Source organism: Pagrus pagrus, assembly GCF_965226575.1.
Source record: "Pagrus pagrus genome assembly, chromosome: 2".
Taxonomy (NCBI): Eukaryota; Metazoa; Chordata; class Actinopteri; order Spariformes; family Sparidae; genus Pagrus; species Pagrus pagrus.
Genome location: NC_140186.1, coordinates 19,749,243 through 19,769,419, shown reverse-complemented (window position 1 = coordinate 19,769,419; position 20,177 = coordinate 19,749,243). Strand labels below are relative to the sequence as shown.

General features: G+C 41.9%; 1 protein-coding gene across 1 annotated transcript in view; it reads left to right on the top strand.

Annotated features, from left to right (window-relative positions):
- Positions 1–20,177, top strand: part of ntn1a (netrin 1a) — a 70,765-nt gene that overhangs the window by 40,879 nt on the left and 9,709 nt on the right. The window contains exons 4-5 of the mRNA XM_084369532.1: positions 7,598–7,747; positions 10,826–10,879. Of these exons, the coding sequence (XP_084225658.1) occupies positions 7,598–7,747; positions 10,826–10,879 (204 nt within the window). The remainder of the gene's footprint in view (positions 1–7,597; positions 7,748–10,825; positions 10,880–20,177) is intronic.

Below are 20,177 nucleotides of genomic sequence, written 5' to 3'. Positions count from 1 at the left end.
TTCATGTCTTGTAAATAATTCAATATTATTTGAATTAGTAATTAATTGTATTATTCACAGATTTTTTTGAGTCTTTTGCATTTTTAATCAGCAAACAAATGACAAATTTGACGATTACTGACTGCTTTTCATTACTTTTTTATGCTGGTGAGTTTCTCAATCCGCTTTAACGAGAGACCTCGGGAAGCAAGCAGGAACATTCGGTTCACCAGAAGAGAGCAAATTCATGATTGGTTTTGCCACAGAACCAAATTAAAGCAAAAAAACATGAGTGAAAACCTCAGCGCATGTAACGATAAAATGTTTTCACCATCAGAAAACAGCCTGCCCGCAGTGAGAAAAATCAGTCTCCACTGATGTGGAAATCTGCTCTCATACCAGCTCATATGATAACTATTTTGATGTTAGGAAACTTTGGATAAATGAGTCATGAAGTGAAAGTCAAAACAGCGAGTCAAAGGCTGTGAAAAATTCACCTGGTATGGACCTCTGGCATGTGGAGTAAACTCATGTATAGTGTATCTGGATATGTGGGGCTGGCTCTGTGTTTTATGTGTGTGTGCAAAGCTTTTTTGAAAACTGGTGCTACTGATTTTTGAGCCTGACAGGATCTCCTTCATCTTCATCTGTCCTCCGTGCATGGATTCTGTCTCTGTGCAGGCTGCTTTTCTCATCTGTCCCGATGAGGGAAACATGCCGCTTGTTTGACATGTACATGCATCATTTAGTCTTATTTCTTGTGTGTATTTGACTTTTATAAGGAAACTTGTATTAACTGTTGGAGCAGTGTTGCAGTCATGACCAACTAAACAGAGACCGAGTCACGACAAAGAGTGTCCCACATTGCATGATACGCAATAAAATGTGGAACATGCAAAACATAGGCTCTCCTAAAATTGATCTGATCCATATTTGCATCAAAACACCCACAGGAAAAATTAAAATTCCTCTTCAATCACCTCTTTTATTGCCATAATAAGTGTACCATGAGATAAAATAATCAGAAAGCATCGCCGGGATGAATTTTATGTGTGGGAAATGTTACTGTTTTGTATAAGCAAACAAATACAAACAAGAAGGAGCTGAAATCAACACTTTTTCCATGTTTTACCATCGATCTAACATGATACAATGTTTCTGTGCAAGCATCAGGTTTTCTGGGTCACTCTTGTCTTCTCACAGAAACCATCATTAAGTACAGTATGTATCAAACAGTTCAGTGATATCCCTGCAGTTGTGTTCTTGACTGGTCTTAAAATAAATCCAGAGTCCTCTTTTTGTCTGAGACAAGACCAAGTGTGGTCGATTCAGGCAGGAGACCTTCATAAAGTAGAGACCTGTGATCGACTGAGACCTACACTATGTTTGATTCACTAGTACTCTTGTGCTTGTCAGCACTCAAAAGGCTACAATAATGTTAATTAATAACACTTTTAGAGCTGAAACAACAACTTATTGTAGTTGTATAGCACCAAATCACAAAAAGGATCTCTCATGACACTTTTCACATCAGGTGTAGACTCTGTTTTACTAACAAAGACCCAACATCCCCCCATGAGCAAGCACAAGCTGAAACAATGAGATAATAAATCAATCAGTAAATTTACCATAATTCTGATAATCAATCATTCATTCAAATCCAAAACATGCTCAACTTTCAGCTACTCAAATATGGAGATTTGCTGCTTTTCCTGCTATTGTGTGATTTTCTTTTTGTTTTGGACGAAACAAGAAATCTGAAGACTCCTGAGAGCATCGCAATGGGTATTTTGGTAACAGTTTATCAAAGAGGACAGAGGCAGGTAGATTGAACAACAAAAAGCGAGATTTGATAATACAAATAAAAAAAATCAAAACTTCCAAAAGGCAGTCAACAAAAAGGCAACATAAGAATCCAGAAAACTAAACAATAATACAAAAAGGACAAACTGTAAAGGGACGGGGAACAAATTAGGAACACAGGGAACGCACAGGGACTGACGCAGGGTGAAAACAGACGAACCGAAGAACAATTAAAGTAGTGAAGTAAATGAAAAATGATTGTCGGATTGATCAATAATGACAATAGTCCTTTGTAGTAGCTCACTCAATCATTTCCCTGAACATAATTCGTGTTATTCTCATGACTTAACATCAGTCCTGCCATGCATAATTTCACTGTCATCATCGTACAGCCTCAGCATCAGTTCACCACCCTCAGTGGAGTTTCACACCAATTAAATAAGCTCTACAATAGTATTATTGTTATAAGATAATGACAGTCCCATAGGATCATAGCAGCAGCTCAGTCACGTTACACACTCATTACATCAGAGTCTCCACACTAAATACTAAATCTCCTCACCCACATCAGAGACTCACTCCTGACTCCTTCACATTCTCCGCTGCCTCTCACCGAACTAAAGTATAAACACATTTCATCATGATTTATAAAATTGTCAACTTACCCAAACTGTTTTGTTCAATTTAATCCATGAAATTTGCCAGAGTTTTTTGCGCCTCCCACCTCCCCCAGCCATGTGTAATAATAAGCAAACACTGTCCAAGTTCTACTGAGGTGTTCAGTTACATCAAAACAGACTTACAGTAAAGGAGCTGCGCTAATTACCCCGAGCTGACAAATGATACGAAGCATGAACTGTTTCTTTTGCCAATTAAAACATTTTTGCAAACTATATTTGGAAGGTTACAGATGAAGAGTTTGAAGACGTGTGTCATTGTATTACATAGTCTCTCTCTCTCTCTCTCTCTCTGTTAAGGCTACCACACACAGCTTTCTCCCCGCGTCAAACACCTATATGTGCTGTCAAAGTCTCGCCCTGCCAAATTCTCTCAGGTTTACCACATCATAACTCAAGATAATTCAATGAAACTTAAACCGCAGAACTAATTTCTGTCCGCTCCTCAAGCAGCACGAGCGCTGCGCCGAAGTGACAGCAATTAAGAGGTTTGGTTATTTATTGAACTTGCGGAGAAAGAGAGAGAGAGAGAGAGAGAGAGAGAGAGAGAGAGAGCCCTTTCGCCGTGTGGCTTTTGGAAGAGAGTCAGTGCAGGTCGAGGAGCACAAGAGTTTGCTTTTATATGCGTAATACAATCCTCCCAGAAAGCAGCTCATTTCCATAGGAGGCCGTTACAAGTTGAAGAGAGCAGCGGCTCATCCACTCAAGAGTGAGCTGTGCCCGGTGGCTACATTTACACGCCGAAATGTATAACTTCACCCCTCATTGAGTACGAGTGTAAACACAGCGTTTGTTTCAAGCAGCTCTTGTTTGTATCTTAACCTGTCTCTGACATGCACGAGTTTAAGTTAAAAAGTTGATGTGAGATCTGAAAAGACGAAGAGACGCAGCGCTCTGGGTGGTCTTTGAACACTTATAACTCAGCTAACAAATGTCACTCAGCTGCCTGTCGTCCCTGTTTGTCATCCTGGTACTGATTTTATAACCCTGTCTGAACTCTGCGATAAAGACCAGAGATACTGTTGTAGATACTACTGTTTCTACTACAAGTACTACGATTGTTAGAGTTAGAACACAGCTACTACTGTACTACTACAAAAACAACTCTTACTACTGCAATAACTACCACTGGTATTCTTGTTACTGCTATAAATACTACAAATACCACTGTTAGTACTGCCATAAGGCTACTATTGTTACCTCTCTATACTACCGATACTACTACTGTTACTACAAGAAGTACTACTCCTCTTACTACTAGAACTTCTGCTACTACTGTTACTGCTATAACTAATACAAATACTGCTCTACTACTGTTACTATTGTGACTGCTAAATACTACAGATACTACTACTGTTACTACTAGAACTACTGCTACTAAATACTGCCATAAATACTACAAATACTGCTGTTACTTATTACAATAACTACTACTGATACTGATCGTACTGTTATAAGTATGACAAATACTACTACATATACTACTACTGTTACAACTACAATAACTACAACTTTTAGTACTGATATAAATACTACAGATACTACTACTGTTACCACTACATTAACTACCACTATTGTTACTGGTATAAATATTACTGTTACGATAACAAGTAGTACAAATACATCAACTACTACAAACACCACTGTTACTACAGTTACTGCTATAAGTACTACGGATAAAACTGTGACTACTGCAATAACTGCTACTTAACTGACTGTTAGTGAGTTCCTGTTGTTGCAGAGTCAACAGAATGATGGTGATAACCACACAAGAGGCCAAATAATGAGCCCTGCTCCTGATCAGTCCTCCTCAGAGGCTCGTCTTAGCTGTTCACAGGTTGGCACTGTTTCTGCAGCTGAAGGACTGAAATCAGGTCTTTAAGTTGGAATCTGAACATCAACCATCATATAATTACATCGGTCAGTGGTATCATGAGGAACGTATTTAGCATAAAGGCAAAAATTAGGCTTTGATTGAGGGACGGTCTGTTTCAATCAGAATAACATGCCTAAAAGCCCTCCACTTCCCTCGCTTCAGCATGTGTCTTCCATTGACTAAGTCGGGTTTTTTTTATTGACCGCAATAAAATGTTTTCTGCTTGGGATTTGAAAAATATTGTTTTTCATGACTTCGCTTTTAGCTTTGGATTTCCATCAGGCATGCTGGCATCTGTGTGTTTTCAATTTAGACACATGTGCATCAAACATCATTCACAAAACACGCTCGCGTCCAACATTGCTCGCTCTGTGGCCAAAAGCATGACTGTTCAGGCCCATTATTCTGATCAATAAAACAGTAAACAGCACAACAGGCGCGACGCGCCCTCTCCGAGATAAACACGTCATTAAGTGAACAACCCTATAACACTATCTTTTTCTGCTCTCTTGCGGAGGAGCAGAAACCTAATTATAATAGAACACAGACTCGGGTAGCTTGGCTTCACTCCAGGGCCAACAAATTATTCTTATTGGCACAGAGCACACAAAACCAAAATAGGGGGAGCGGAGTTCAGACTTCAAACACCAGCTTTATGGTAAACGATTGGCAGAGTTCAAAATTCTCACATTGTGCAATCTCAGACTCGAGCTGCCTTTGAAAGCAGCCTTCAACTCCCCCCGTCAACCGAGAACATTTCTCATTCTTTCAAATGCATTCCGGCTCTTAGAACTTCTTTTAGGACTTCATTTAGAAACTTGACAGCTTTACAGGTCTAATCCCTTAGATTCAGTGTTGGAGAGGAGCACCGGTTCCCTTATATACACACACCTTCGCTTCTTATCATAAACTTCTGTCACTTTTCCTGAGACAAAAAAGGGCCCGTCTTGCTCTCTTGTCCCCGTATCTCCCAGAGCCATCTGTAGTAGCCATGAAGCAGAGCACACAGCCACTTAACCGTTAAGTGGACACACACTTCAAGCACAAACTCTCACTCACACCTCCGGAGTAAAGCCGGTCCTTGAGCCAACAGGTGGGTCATCCAGCACAGGGAGTCAGGCGATCTGTCATGTGAAGCGGACAGCGGGTCAGGCAGTCAGTCAGAGGAGAGAGGGGAGGCTGGAGTGTTTCCCCACCTGTAGACCATGTGCTGTGCACCTTGATTTACTGGCAGGCTGTGGTTGCAGGCAGACGCTCTTTAAAAATATAAACGGAGTTCTCTGAAGCTTCAACCAGACACGCACTTTGCCCTTCTTAGCCTCGAACTCCTCTGACATGCTCCGAAATTTACAGGCCTGAAGACGTGCTGCACCAGCCGCCATGCCGTTTATTGGGTTTCTGAGCGTGTGTGTGTGTGTGCGTGTGTGTGTGTGTGTGTGTGTGTGCTGTTACTTCTCACTGGGCTAGACACAACTAAGCAATGAGAGCGGTGACAGATTTGTCTGATAAAGGTACCAATAGATACACACACTTTTAAGGAGGCCTTCTCTCAGTCTGATAAGAAGGTACTCACACACACACACACACACACACACACACATAGGACAGATAAGAGGCGCAACAGAAGCTGAATCACAGGAAACAAGCAATAGAGATAAAAGCAACGGTGAATGTGTGTGTGAGGAGCGAGGAAGTGGTCTGCTGAAACCCCAAATTACGGGAGAATAGAGCTGTCTTGTCGTATTTCACTTATCAAAATATCTCACAAAACAACAACAACTATATTGTTTCCAAGAGGTCAATCATAAGGAGAACAGATTCAGTGTTACATTACAGCTTTACAGCAGTCTTTTCCCTGAGGCTCGCTGTAATGTGGATCTCCCAGAGAGCATGTTTCTCATACAGGCTGACTTGAATAACAACGCTCGAGGTCAAAGTAAAGCTAAAGAACAGACTCGCACTTAAAACGATCACTCAGATTATTTAATCTGTTAAATTAATACATAGTGGAAATCTGTGGCTAAACTTTACAATAAATTAAAATTTGTTTTGACATTCATGTGTATTAAATACTAATTCCATTGCAATGGGCAGAAAGAAACAGATTGTTTTGAAGCTGTAATTTTGTACCGTGGGCTGAACAGACTGTGCGGTTAAAAACAAAACAGGCCAAACCACTAAATACCCCTCCGAAACCTCAAAGAACATAATTCAGCTTTGGCTTTGAAGGCTTTCATAGTGACAAGTGACACAACGCAGAAAAACATCTTTAGGGAGGGGCGGCGAATGAGCAGACCCAACCCTAAGGCAGAGAGTCAGCATCGCTAGTTTTCCATAAGAAATAAAAAGAAAATACAACCCTTACGTGGTTGGAATTATAGTGGTGATAAACAGCGTTTTGTCTTTGGAGTAAAGAAGTGAAAATGGCGACGGATTATCACGACTTGTTCTGGTCTGGATTTACTGTACGGACTGTGTAGAAGACTGTTAATTCCACTACAATTCATATCCAGAAATAGATGAAAAGAAACAACCCTCAGACAACTATTATTCAACACTGAGTCCAAACCTGACAGGGGTTTGGCTGTGAAATAAATTAAGGGCTTGCATTGGGGGAGAGCAATTGGAAAATGATTACATTCCTGGAGCATATGTGTTCGATAGACCCCCCAGTTTGGGAGGAAGTGTGACAGACGTTCTCGGGCCGGCGTTCAAAGCCGGGCAGAAATCAGAAACAGGCAATTAGGATTATCCTCCATTATTTTATCATTTGGTAAACATGCGCAACCCTTTCTCTTTACCTCACACACACACACACAGCCGCGCTCCCACAGAGTGCTCACACACACCAAGGCCAAACAGCCACATGAAGAGCGCACACACACACGGACACATTTGTGATTCAAGAATATGCTGATACTGTATCTTTGCAGCTTTTAATTATGGTAGATGGTTACTATTTTGCAAATTAGCAAACAAGGGCAAAATGTAAATTTGCCAACAACGCTGAAATGTCAAGAAAAGTTACCCTTCCTGTCGCGATGCCACACGCGATTCAAAATGGAGCGCTGTGTTGTTGTCTGTCTCTCTGTGCACGCCTCCACCTGTCTCTCACCACTCTATTATTGTTGCCACCACTGCTGCTGTGTACCCACCTGCACTCTCTATAGATAGTATATGTTTGTATCTCCTCACATGTGTGTGTGTGTGTGTGCGTGTGACCACTCACTGTGCCTCTCTTTCTTCCTCTGTTTCCTCACAGCATGTGATTGCCATCCCGTGGGTGCTGCTGGCAAAACCTGTAACCAAACCACAGGACAATGTCCCTGTAAAGACGGCGTGACTGGTATCACGTGCAACCGCTGCGCTAAAGGCTACCAGCAGAGCCGCTCGCCAATTGCCCCCTGCATAAGTATGTGGAAACCAGTCTTTACCACACCTGCCTCACTGTAGGAGCAAAACGGCCTCTACAACATGTGCACATTTAAGACATAACACCAACACACACTCCTACACTGCTTAAACTCTCTCATCCTTTTCTTCAGACAAGTGCTTAGTGTTCGACTGTTGGTTTTCTGACCAGTAAATCTGCACGCTTAAGTATACACACCATTAAACTGAGGCTCAAGGTTACGGCAGCGCAGCCTTCTCGGCTTCTTGGTGTCCATAAATCTGAGTAAAGACCCGGAGCTGTTAACATCTCCGAGCCCTGAAGTGTCCCGGATAAAAGAAAGCTTTGGGTTGAATTACAAAATCAATCTTGTTCTCAGCATCCAGTGACCATTTATGAGCCAAAACATGCCCTTGCATTTTAGGCAAAATGAAGAAAAGTATAGGAGTGCCTGAGGGAAGCCTGAAGACTTAAAGCGGCGTAGCGAATGACAATGTGTGGATATTTATTGGCTCTTTTGTCTCACTGTGAAAACCCATTTTAATTGGTTCTCTTTTCATCGTAATTAGATACTAGGAATTAAATACTTAGGAGGGATTTGCATGGCTGAGATCCCATGAAGTAATAAATGAATCAACTTATCAGATATCTTTGATTCCTGTAAGAGCTGAGGTGTCAAGCATGCAGCAACCCCTCTCTGATCCCCGCCGTGTGATCTTGTTTAAACTTTAACAGCCTGACGTTGGATTCAGCGATAGCGCTTGCCAACTTTCATTTTAACAGAGAGTCATATTATATCTTTGACTTCGTGCGCACCTTCCATTGCTGTCAGCCATAAATCTGCACGGGTCGATCATGAGAAACAGGCTCCTTATTTAAACTGGCACGCGTGGCGGCTGAATGCTGATGGAAGATTACTGATCAACAACAACATCAGCAGAGGGCCCTCCGGGCTTCAGGCGCCATTGTTTTGGCAGCGATTGTTTTTTCTTTTCATTATATAGATTGATTCGTCATGGGAGAAGGCCTAATTATGTCCAGAAGTCTACACGTCATTCCACGGATTCTGATTTATGCTGCACAATAGACATACATGTTCAGTGCTTTCAGACAGCTGGAGGCAGGTTTGCTCAATCCCAGCTGAGAGAGTCTGATTTTACTCGATCAAAAGACTTGATTCTTTCTTTCTCCCCTCATAAGCACACTTCACCTCTGCACAGCTGACACCACCACTGTTGTGCACCTCTTTCTTCTTTCTCTGCATGTGTCTCTGATACAAATCTGTGGTTTTTCCTTTTTTGTGCCCTTCGATGCCCCGTACAGACTTTTTGATGAGGCCCCTTCTCTCCCTCTTGCCCACAGTAACAAAAAGGCATTATATGTGTTTTATATCTCCTGTTGCCATCCTGTTCCTTTGGAGATAAGAGAGCCGCTCTTCATGCATGGTTTCTCCGAGTGTCAACTTCCTACCCACCTGTGAATACGATGGAGCATGAAGGAGGGCTGAGAGAATCAAGTCTTTGGAGGATCACACAGCTCTGTTGGAGCTTTTCTACAAGGGAGGAGGATGAAACCGAGAAACAACAACTCATCATAAAAGACTTTTAAAAATATTTTTTGTGGATCAAAATAACAATAGACAAACATCTAAGTGGGAGTCAAGCAGCAGTGGGTAGATGATGGAGCGTCCTCAGCAGTAGACAAGATACAAAATCAGGGGGCAGAGAGACGAGTAACCACAGATGTTCCCCATCTGGATGCAAAACAGGGAAGTTGCAGTTCATGGTTGTTGCCATGATGCCTCCAGTGTTAAATAGTCCTCTATTCCAAGAGTAATCACTCTTATAGAGTGTTTGGTCAGTAACCCACGTCTCTCCTCCTGCTTATGCTGAAAAAGAGAAAAGACATTTTCTGAAAGCCCTGCTCACTTAATCCATTCAGGACAGAGAATTCCATAAAGAGGCGGTCCGGTCTGCTCGTGAACACATAGAGAGCAGGATTCTCCCATTTGCTTCTATGTCATGCATTCATCCGATGATGTAGAGAAGAGGAAGCAGATTGCTAACTGCAAAACGGACAGGAAGATAGCTATAACGACAACAACGCTTACAGCAGCTTTCACCTTCCTGACTGTACCATCAACAGTTTTGTGTAGGCACATAAATGGTTTATATTTCAGCATGTTATCAGTAAAATGTATATTGTATATTCAGCGTGGTATGCGCGGACATTGACAGCATATTGTGGCCACCTCTAAATATCACTGGGCCACCCCAGTCAAAAAATCCTAGAACCGCCTCTGACAAGAAATAAAATACATTTAAAAAGTAAAGAAAATAAAAGGGCACTGGATGAAAACAACTTTGTTTATGTGCAAGTTCATCCCCGTGCAAGAGTAAAATGTTGGCATTGTACGTTTCTCCAAACCACTTGTATGTTTTAGACTAATTATATCAACATATCTACAATATATATCATGTTACATTCAGATTATAGGTATATGAGCTGGCTTTCTTATCAGGAGGAGGAAGAGCCAAAGAATGATGATGCTTTTATGCCTTAACATAACCAAAGAGGTTTCTAGAAATGTAAAATGCCAATATTTGTTCTTGTAATTGGGGTGAGATGTTTCACAGTTGACCACCAGGTCATACAAATTATTGCCCTTTGTATTTTAAGCCTTAGTAGAAAGAAGAGAGTTGGCACAAAATTAGGGGAAAGAGACAGAAAGCAACAAGACTTTGGGATGTTGCAATGTCATGGTTGGCATCTTAAACCCCCTTTTTGATCAGACATATCCTTGTGAGAGTAAAGAAGAAAAATATAGCCACAAAACTCCCTGTCAGTATTTAGTCAATTTGCTACTTACCGTCAACCACAACATTCACACTAAAATCTTGTCTGTTGAAAAAAAATCACTGAGCAACTGATATATTATCATTTCTTTGAATTGTTTTGCATTAATCCTTTCTTATCAGATATGCACATTTACGCACTGCACCAACATGCATGCACACAAAGAGAAAAAACACATGTGGATTCACATAAACATGAAACTGATCTTCATCTGTGTCTTCCTCTCGTTTTCTTTGGGAGTAGAGATTCCGGTCGCACCTCCTACGACCCCATCCAGCAGTACGGAGGAGCCGTCAGGTGAGTACCTCAGAGAGTCAAACATTTACTTTGCTTTTTCTTATAGTTATCTTTATATTTTTGGGGCCACGCATGCATACAAGATAAAATAAAGATGAGCGGTGAACAGCTCCATGCCTCGCCAACGTGATTTTATCCACAAGAAAAAGAAAAAAAAAAGGGAGACTGCTGGATAAATTGGATCCCTCATGCCTTCACCCTCCTTATTAAGGCTTCATGAATATTAAATCCATTAGCAGCAACCCTGGGATGTGCCTCCTTTAATCTCTCACACTTTCACAATTAATCAGTCTAACTGCGGCACAGTGGGGTGTTGGTCCAGAGTACAGCGCGGGGGCCTGGCAGTTTGTTTGATTTGAGCAGTTTTCATCTCTTTCCCAGTCTGATCCAGTGAAGTGAGGGAAGAACTGTATCCTGGAATGTAGCACAGGATTCAATAGTACTTTATTTCATTCATTCGCCAAATGAATAATGTTTGAAATTATAGTGGAACTTTGTGGATTTTGCTTTGACAGGATATGACGTCAGGATCTAGAGTGAATGCAGTATGACTGATTAGAGATCCTGGACTTGTGTACTGGATTTGTGAGCTAATTTATTGGCTGAATTTTCTAGTTGTGTGTTATATAATGTTCCAGTAGAATTATATTACATTATACAAAAACAGCTGCGCAGTTTGTGGCATGAATTCTGCAAATGTGAGACACAAAAACGTGCATGTTGAGCTCACTAAAACGTACCTGTACAAACCCTGTTGGAATAAGTTCCGCATTTTATCTTTTGGCCTCGTGCGTGGTGGGGAAAATTGAGTCATCTGGCACTGCATGTTTGCTCTGTCTCACCCGTGAAGTTAGCAGGAGGCCCGAGGTATATGTGCATGTGAGGCTCCTGCAGCTGTTGTTGGGCCCTCTGAGGTCCCAAACGTTCCCTGGACAGCTTCGATTGACAGCACAGTCAGGATACCACGAACCCTCCTCCACCTCTTTTCTTTTCTCCTCCGGTCTCTTTTCACTCTCCTCCACTTCCTTCGTCTCCCTCTGTTTCACGCTTTGTCTCCACATAACACTGTGGGTGGTGCCGAGCTGGAATATCTGGAGTTTCTCTGGGCCCCCTTGTCAGGAATCTGTCCACTTTTTGTGGTGTAGGAAATTTTCCTCACCTCATTGAGGGATTACTGGATAAGTGAGAAAGGGACCTGTATTACTCTATCAACTTGACGAAATGCAAAGTTGATCAGCATATTTATTGCTTTTCTGTTTTTGATTTCAACACTGAAAGGAAAAGATAACATGTTTTTTGTATGAAAGCGATACCCTTACCTCTCCCTCCGATGCCTGTTGAATGAAATCTTTGCCTGTAGCTACATCCTGGTTTAAGGCTAGTAATCCCATTGAATAAATGCTGTCATTGAACTAATGTAAACACATGCTGAAGGAGACTGTGTAATGACTCGGGCCGTGTAGCTGTACACAGATAATCTAATCACGGCAGAGAGTTCTGGGAATAGGTGTAATGGGCACGAGACTGTTCAGCCCAGAGAGGTTGAAATCAAGCAGATTGCAAGGTGGAGCACCTTGATGGACGTCCTGCGTCGGCCATGTCAGAATCATGAGTAGCCAAGGGTCCCACAGGACCACCTGGGCTTGAGGCCCAGAGGATACATACATTACCCTCGGAGCCTCCACAGAAGAACGAGTAAACGCACCTCTTGCTCGGCAGCTATGATATCACCTAGTATGTGATCGCAAACAGATGTGGTGATTTTATCAGAACATCAAACTATGTTTTAGTACCTACACCAGAGTTAATATTTATTTTATGCATTTTTATTATTATTATTATTAGTAGTAGTAATAGTAAAATAGTTGTAGTTGGTCATGGATATGAAATTTATTTACTCAAGGGAAAGGAGAAGAAGAAAGTTTACTCAAATACTGCACACGAGTAAAATTTTGAGGAACTTGTACTTTATTTTTTTTCCATTTTCTGGAAATATATATAATAATAAAAATAATAGTAAAATATAAAAATATTAATTAATTAGAATTGTGCTTTTACTTTACTCCATTTATGTGATAAATGTAGTTACTAGTTACTTTGCAGATTACATGATTACAGAGGCAAAGTAGTGCATTTTGAAATCTTTTATTTTATCAGCAATCATATAAAAAAAACACCGATTCTGATAAATCAAATACAATAATCGGCCAGATGATAATCAGTCGACCCTTAGTACACAGTGTATACATGCATGTAAATACACACTATGTATTATTCACCAGTACTTTACTTTACTTTACTTTAGTACATTTAATATCAGATACTTTAACACTTTTTCTCAGAACTATTTGTGCAGGTCACTTTTACCAAAGTAAGATTTTAACGCAATATTTTTACTTTTGCTCAATTACGACTTTTGAGTACTTTATACTACACTGTTTATTTAAGTCAAATTTTAAACGCATGACTTTTACTTGTAACAAACTATTTCTACGCTGTTTACTTCAGCACAAGATCTGAGTACTTCTTCCACCTCTGAGCTTGGAGAAATAGGAAAAAAGAGGATGAAGAGGACAAAATCAATAAAACCGAAAGAAAAGAAAAGAAAAGAAAAACATAAAGGTAAAGAGAAAGAGTAGGGGAGGAAGTAAAATCAAATTAGAACACATTTTGAGGATTAGGTAGGACATGAACACAGATCATTTAAAAATGAATGTGGAAAAGTGAAAACAGGAGTGTGTGTGTGATGCTAGGGGGGTGCTGGGCTGACAGCTGTGAGGCAGGTGCCTTGTTGAAGGAGGGGACGTATTTTTGCTGTGACGGGGTGGGGGGTGAATGGAGGGCGTGAGGGAAAATGGAGTGGATATTAATTTGTCTCCTGCAGCAGGGTTCTCCCCCTCTCGACCACACGGAGGGCTGGAATGCATGGAGAATACCTCCGATGGTGTGGCCCAGACAAAACACACATTGTGCTGGTAGGTCACGGATGGTGTGAGTCGCCACTCCCACGGGTCGTGACAGAGACGTCTGCGCGGCAACGAAATGTGGAGGAGATTAACCGCTGATGACCTGCGATGGCCGCCCGGCCCTGTCAGGATACACAGGATGTGAAAGTAACTAATGATGATGAGGAGAGGGAGAGTTGGAGTGACGATGATGAGGCTCATAAGGGTAACGAGGTTCGGTTTTAATGTGTGTGTGTGTCTTGTCTGTGGCTGGAAGTGATCAGAATCTGTAGTGGACCCCTCCTTGGATTTTTTGGACATGAGTCTTGCTTCACACTCCCTGTTACTCGCCAGCTCCAGTCGGCTTCACAGTCATATCAGTGTGAGAGCTAACTGTATGAGAGAGGAGAAATAACAGTAAAGGATATTTTGCACTACGCACGGCCAAAAATAGAACAGCACAGTATCAAATTCTCATCATCAATATAAATCTTTTGCATGCAATCTACCCTTTTTAATGGCTTGAAAACCTCGGCAGGGTTATTTCCCCTCCCTTGGTTTGTACTCTTTGGGCGATAACCAACAGGAGTCCCCGCTGACTCATCTGAATCTCATCAGTTACAGTAACAGAGGGCGACACAACTCATCAGAGCTGAATGCACGCCACCCGAAAAGTAAAATCTCAAACCAGGTCAAGATCGCTCAAAAGCCTCTTCACTGGCTGTTGTCTGCTGAAAACAAACCACCTTTTACTCTCTGACGATACAATGAGAGACGAAGCGAGGGACTCCCTCGCTTTCTTTCCTCCGTTCTCGCTCCATCTTTGCTGGACAGGATCCAAACTCACGGCTCTGGTGCGAGAGCAGAGCGGGGCAGCACACTGGGCTCCATAATCTAATTACATGCTTTATGTGCAGCAATTTGTTTCTCAATCAGTCTGGTTGAGAGAGAAAGCCCTCCTCCTGGGCTGTCATTTACACCTCCCCGTCTCGGTGTGCTGGTATCTCTGATGCCGCCCTGCCTCTATGGCTACGTTCACACATACTGTATATCCAGTGTGTCTAGATTCATTTGATAAAGATCGCTGTTCACACCTGGCTATGACTCAAGAGACCACTTGTGATCAGATTTCATTCCAGCGAGGCTACTTTTGATTTTATCTGTGTGGAAACTGTGAGAGCAGCTGAACAGAAACAACAGAATGCATATTTGTATGGGGTGGTAGTTATTCACCTTCAATACCTTTCATACTTGTCAAATCACCTGTAATGGAGGTGTGTTGTGTAATATTTGTGCAGCAAAGTCCCTAGGACACCTCATTTGTGTCAGGGGTGCCATACTGTATGTACTGTATATGCAGTCATACAGTGTGATGGAAGACAGTTGGAAATCCCAAGATTTGTTTATTGACACTGCAGGAAGTAGTGTGCCCTTTATGTAGTGAGCTGGAAAGCAAAAAGTGTTTGGGGTCATATGTGGGCATGTAGCATGTCTGACTTTCATGCTGGAGACCAGAGTGTCCCTTTAGATACCTGCAGAAACACGGCCCATGCACGTACCCGAACGCACACAGAACACAGATACTTCAAGCAACGAAAATTCGATTTCACATGTTGTTGCGTTGTGCAGTGTGTCACCTTAAAACCCTAAGACAACGCAAGTGCGAGCTGCAGTTTGACCGCTGCAGTCTGTGGGTGCCTCAGCATGAAACAAGGGAAAGGTGAAACTTTAAGACACTGCGTCACCACTTCAACCACTTCTCTTTGTTTGCTTCTCTTTCTCTTCCTTCTGTACAGTAGTCACATCAGTACACATTCCTCCACACACGGCATGTTTGTTTACTACTGTGGTCAAGAGAATGCACCGATTAGCTCTATATTGGCCGCTTAAGGACAGGCGTTGTGTTGTGTTACCTCCGCCGCTGCGTAACAGCGGACATGCATTGGTGCTAGCTAGGCCAGGCATTGTTATTTGCGTTTGCATAGTTGTGTAGACCATGTTTCTGGCCTAACAGTAGTTGCCATGCAGGGATGAATGAAGAAAGAGGGTTTTGCTGAAATCATCCAATGTTGGCGTTCTTGTCTTGTTAGGATTGCTTAAAATGTTTATTTCTTCTGCTAACTTCTGATCAACATACCAAAGCTCATTCTAGTGCCAAGTTTGAACAAGACTTACATTACATCTGGCCTGCAAGGAGACACCTCAAGTGGGTATTCAGAATACACAATGATTTATATACTAAATAGGATTTTACAACTCTTTATCTTTGGGAAACTATTTTATCTTGCATAGCAACAATTGTGAGGTAAACAGTAGAAATACAACGTTCACATAACAAAGTAATCCACCAGGATTGTGCATGCATTTGATTGGCCAACTCAGCGCCTTGCCAGATGACATTGCATTGCACTGTGACAAAAGTTGAGCCAGGTTTATTGCCAGAGCCTCCTCCTCCTCCTCCTCCTCCTCCTCCTCGGCACCCCGCTGTGCCACTGGACTGGCTTCATTCAAATGAATGAGGCTTAAGGAAGGAGTGACCCTCAAATCTCTTCATGTAAAAATGATTATCTTGTAGGAAGAACTGAATCTGAGTGTTACAGAACCCTGTCGAGTTCTTCCTGACACGAGGACAAAACACAGGCTGGTGGTGGTTCTAGACTTTGCAGTGTGTGCAGATTTCTGGGCTGAATGTTGAATTCTTTGCACACCAGTCCTGCTGTGTTGTGGAAAATATGTTTACTTGATTTGCCTTAAGAAAAGGGTACTTGTTCCCTCTTTTGTTTAAATTCTGCTATGGATCAGTGGGCCATTGTCTTCCAGATTTAAGAGAGATGTTGGGGAGTTTGAATCTAAACAAGTTCAATTGGTTCGATCTTTTTTGTTTTTTTTGTTTTGATTGTAAATATCTTCAGGTTTTCTAGGTTACAGTACATATTACCTCAACCCGGTCGTCAGGATAAATGTTAGATAAGTACGTTTCTGCAAAACCACAGATAAGTTCAACCTTGACGTTTCTTTATGTTGCTACTTTAGGTTTGTTTAGGTTGAATTTTCTATTTCTCTTTTGTCACAAAGCTGTGCTCATGGTCCGATTAGGTTTAAGCACAAAAAACACTTGGTTAGGGTTAGAAAAAAATCATGGTTAGGCTAATAGCCTGCTTTGGTCTCCCAAAAAATGTCCCCCCGTTTTCTGGAAAAAAAAACACCCAGTTTTGTCATCACAGAAAGGTTGGACATGTCCCAAGGTTTCCCCACAAAAAAGACTGAAGATAAGTATATAATGTGAATGTGACATGCCACGTTTGGTACAAATGTCAACCATGAACGTGCCTGTGGTTTGTAGAAATGTTAACTGCTAACATTATATCCAGGCGACTTGGCTGGTTACCCACACCCCGAATTATGTTTAGGGCCAGTAAACAAAACTGCAGTCGATGTACACAAGCATGTACACATCATTGATCTATCTAACAAACCCAGGCCTAGTTTTGCTCCCGTCTAGCTTTGGCTCAAACGCACAGAACTGTACAGTACTGTATTCCGTCTCGGAGCAGCTTTAGTAAGAAGCATCCCAAATGAAAACGATTAGCTTAAAGGGCTGTACAGCACTTTGATAGAAGGGCCAAAGGTCCACCTCTCAGTTACGCACTCCTCTGTGCTCTGAAAGGCAGTGAAACAAAGCGCTGTAGTAACTACATCTACTCAGAACACCCAGAGCACATTTTAGCTCCGTGCTACAGGACTGCTCCCACTTCCCCTGCTTGTAACGCACGCACAAAGGGAACATTTGTCCTCACGGTAGGGGACTGCCTGGCCCTAAATGGGGATCTAGGGGTGCTCTCAGCGGGGCCCGGAGCTCTGTCTCAGGGGTACACTAATGGGGAACGAAAGGCTATCAAAGGGAAGTATCATGATGGCATCAAGGGGGGTTATGAGAAAACAAAGCTTCCTTTCCACAGCTCCCCCTTCCATCATTTACATGGTAATCAGGTGCAGCTCATATAGACTCCTCTGTTTCATTTACTTTGCCTATTTTCGTTACTCTCTCTATTTACTACCACCAGCTCCAGCTTTGCAGCCTTGCCACACAGCTTTTTGCTGATTTGGGGGTTTCACTTAAAAATCCTGATCCTCCTCCTCCGCTTCTTCGTCTTCTTCTTCTTCCCACCCCCCTGATAAACTTCACTCCTGTCTTCTTTTTTCTTGTCAACCTCTCCACCCCTTCGCTCTCCTACCAGTATCCATTCTCCCGCCTCCCTTCCCTGCATTTTTTCTTGCTGTGGTGTTCCCCCGGCAACCTCATTCAGACAGAGTATAAAGGAGAGTAAAGGCATGGAGCAAAGATCTGGTCACAACAATGAAGTTTGTTCATATTCAGGCTGCCTGAAAGCTCCGATCCTTCTTCCACCGCCACTCGCTGTCCGTCCATCTCTTGCTGCCTCCTTCCTTCTCTCTTTTATTTTACTATACTCGTTACAACTCGCAGAACTGAAGTGTAAACCAAATCAGTACTCTGGATTCAATTTATTCCAGTTGGGAGAGCGCTGAAGGAGCAGAAAAAATGGGATAACTCTTTTTTCTTTTCTTTTTTTTCTTTACAATAATATGGCCTCACGTCACATTATGCTGGCCGGCACTGTAAGTGTCTGGCAGCGTGACAGCATAGCATGGGGCAATCACTGAACCTATATACTCTCTGGATTGCTGAAAGTGGAGGGAGGGGTGGACTGTTGCCTCCTTCACCTCCTGGTAATCTATCATAAAATTGATGGCACATGCACATCCCCATGACGAGGAGCAGTTATACTCTGCAATGGAGCGGTGGCCGACAAAAATACTTCCATTACTTGAAAACACATCAACCAATGGAGATACAGTACAGTATATGAACAAACTTATCTCATGTATTTATACCCTCAAATACCGTATTTCGGTTTATTTCTAACCACAAAGTACGTCATTAGTGAGAGACTCATATTTTCTCCATTTTCACATGGAATATTCAAACTTGAATTTTGGCTCTAAACCTGGTATTAAAATGGGATCTGTAGCCGGATACGTTATTTGGATTATAAATAGTCTTGCCTTAGTTTTTACACCTGGTAACCTCATTGAGACCAGATCTCTAGTTTCCAGAGCAAAACCATTATTTCATAAGTAACTTTATAAACTTTGCGAAACTCTTTCTACGACAAAATTCCAAAGTTTTAGTGTAAATCTGGAACATTTAAGTTATTCTTTTTTGTTTCAGTTTGTTCCCTCTGCTCAGATGCGTCCTTTGGTGCTTTCATGGCACGGATCAGATGTACAATCGGTAATTAGAGGCACGTCTCTTTCAACCATCTTGCTTTCTAGCTCTCCGAATAAAAACATATATTTTACGTTAGCTAAAAACAACTATCTTCATGTGTGTACAGATTGCGTCAACATCTGAACACAATGAGAGCCAGACTACCTCTAGATCAGGCTTGGGGAGTAACTGAGTACATGTAAGGGGATTGCGTAATTGGGATACAAAAAGGGACACTATAATCTGGTTGCAAAATTGCAAAAAAATAGAAGTAGTTAGATTACAGATACATTTAGTAAAAAAAAGTGGATTACTAACCTGATTACAATTTTAAAAATAAAGAAACTCGTCTGTAACACATGACAACAAGTGTGTATTCTCACAGAAGACACACTCGTTATTAGGATTAAATAAAAGTCATCTTATTGATATTTCTTTTCTCTCGTCTTTCTTTGCATGTTTGGTATTGAGGTAATCCAAAAGTAAGTAATGAATTAAGTTACCTTATTTTCATATTGTGATAATTGGATTACATTACAGATTACATTTTTGTAACAGGTAATTAGTAACTGTATCAGAATGCATTTTTAAAGTAACCCTCCCGACCCTGATTAACATGTTTTTCCTTATTTGGATAATGTTAACGGTCACTAGGGCTGCGTGGTATGGTAAAAACACGACATTGCGTTGCGTTGTGTTTTGACATATGTAGCGATTGTGATATGATCCATGACTAGTGGAGATTCCCCGCAGCAGAGAGCTGTGAGGCGATTTGGGTGCGTAAGGGTATTTGTTCACGGCTCCAGAGAGGACACCCCCCCCTCCCAAAAAAGGCTCCTCTGCCTAACGCTTCATGGATGGCTAATTTTCCCTTCCTGACCTCCCTTTGTGTGCCATTGACCCCCTTCACACCCCCCACCTTCCACTCCCTCAAATAGCTGCCAGCCGTCAGCGCTCTTTCCCCCTGTCCGCACTGCAATAAATGCAAAAGCTTGACATGGTCCTCGCTGGGGCCTTGAAGTGATCGCGGGGTGATTTTTTTTTGGGAGGTCGGGGGCTGAGG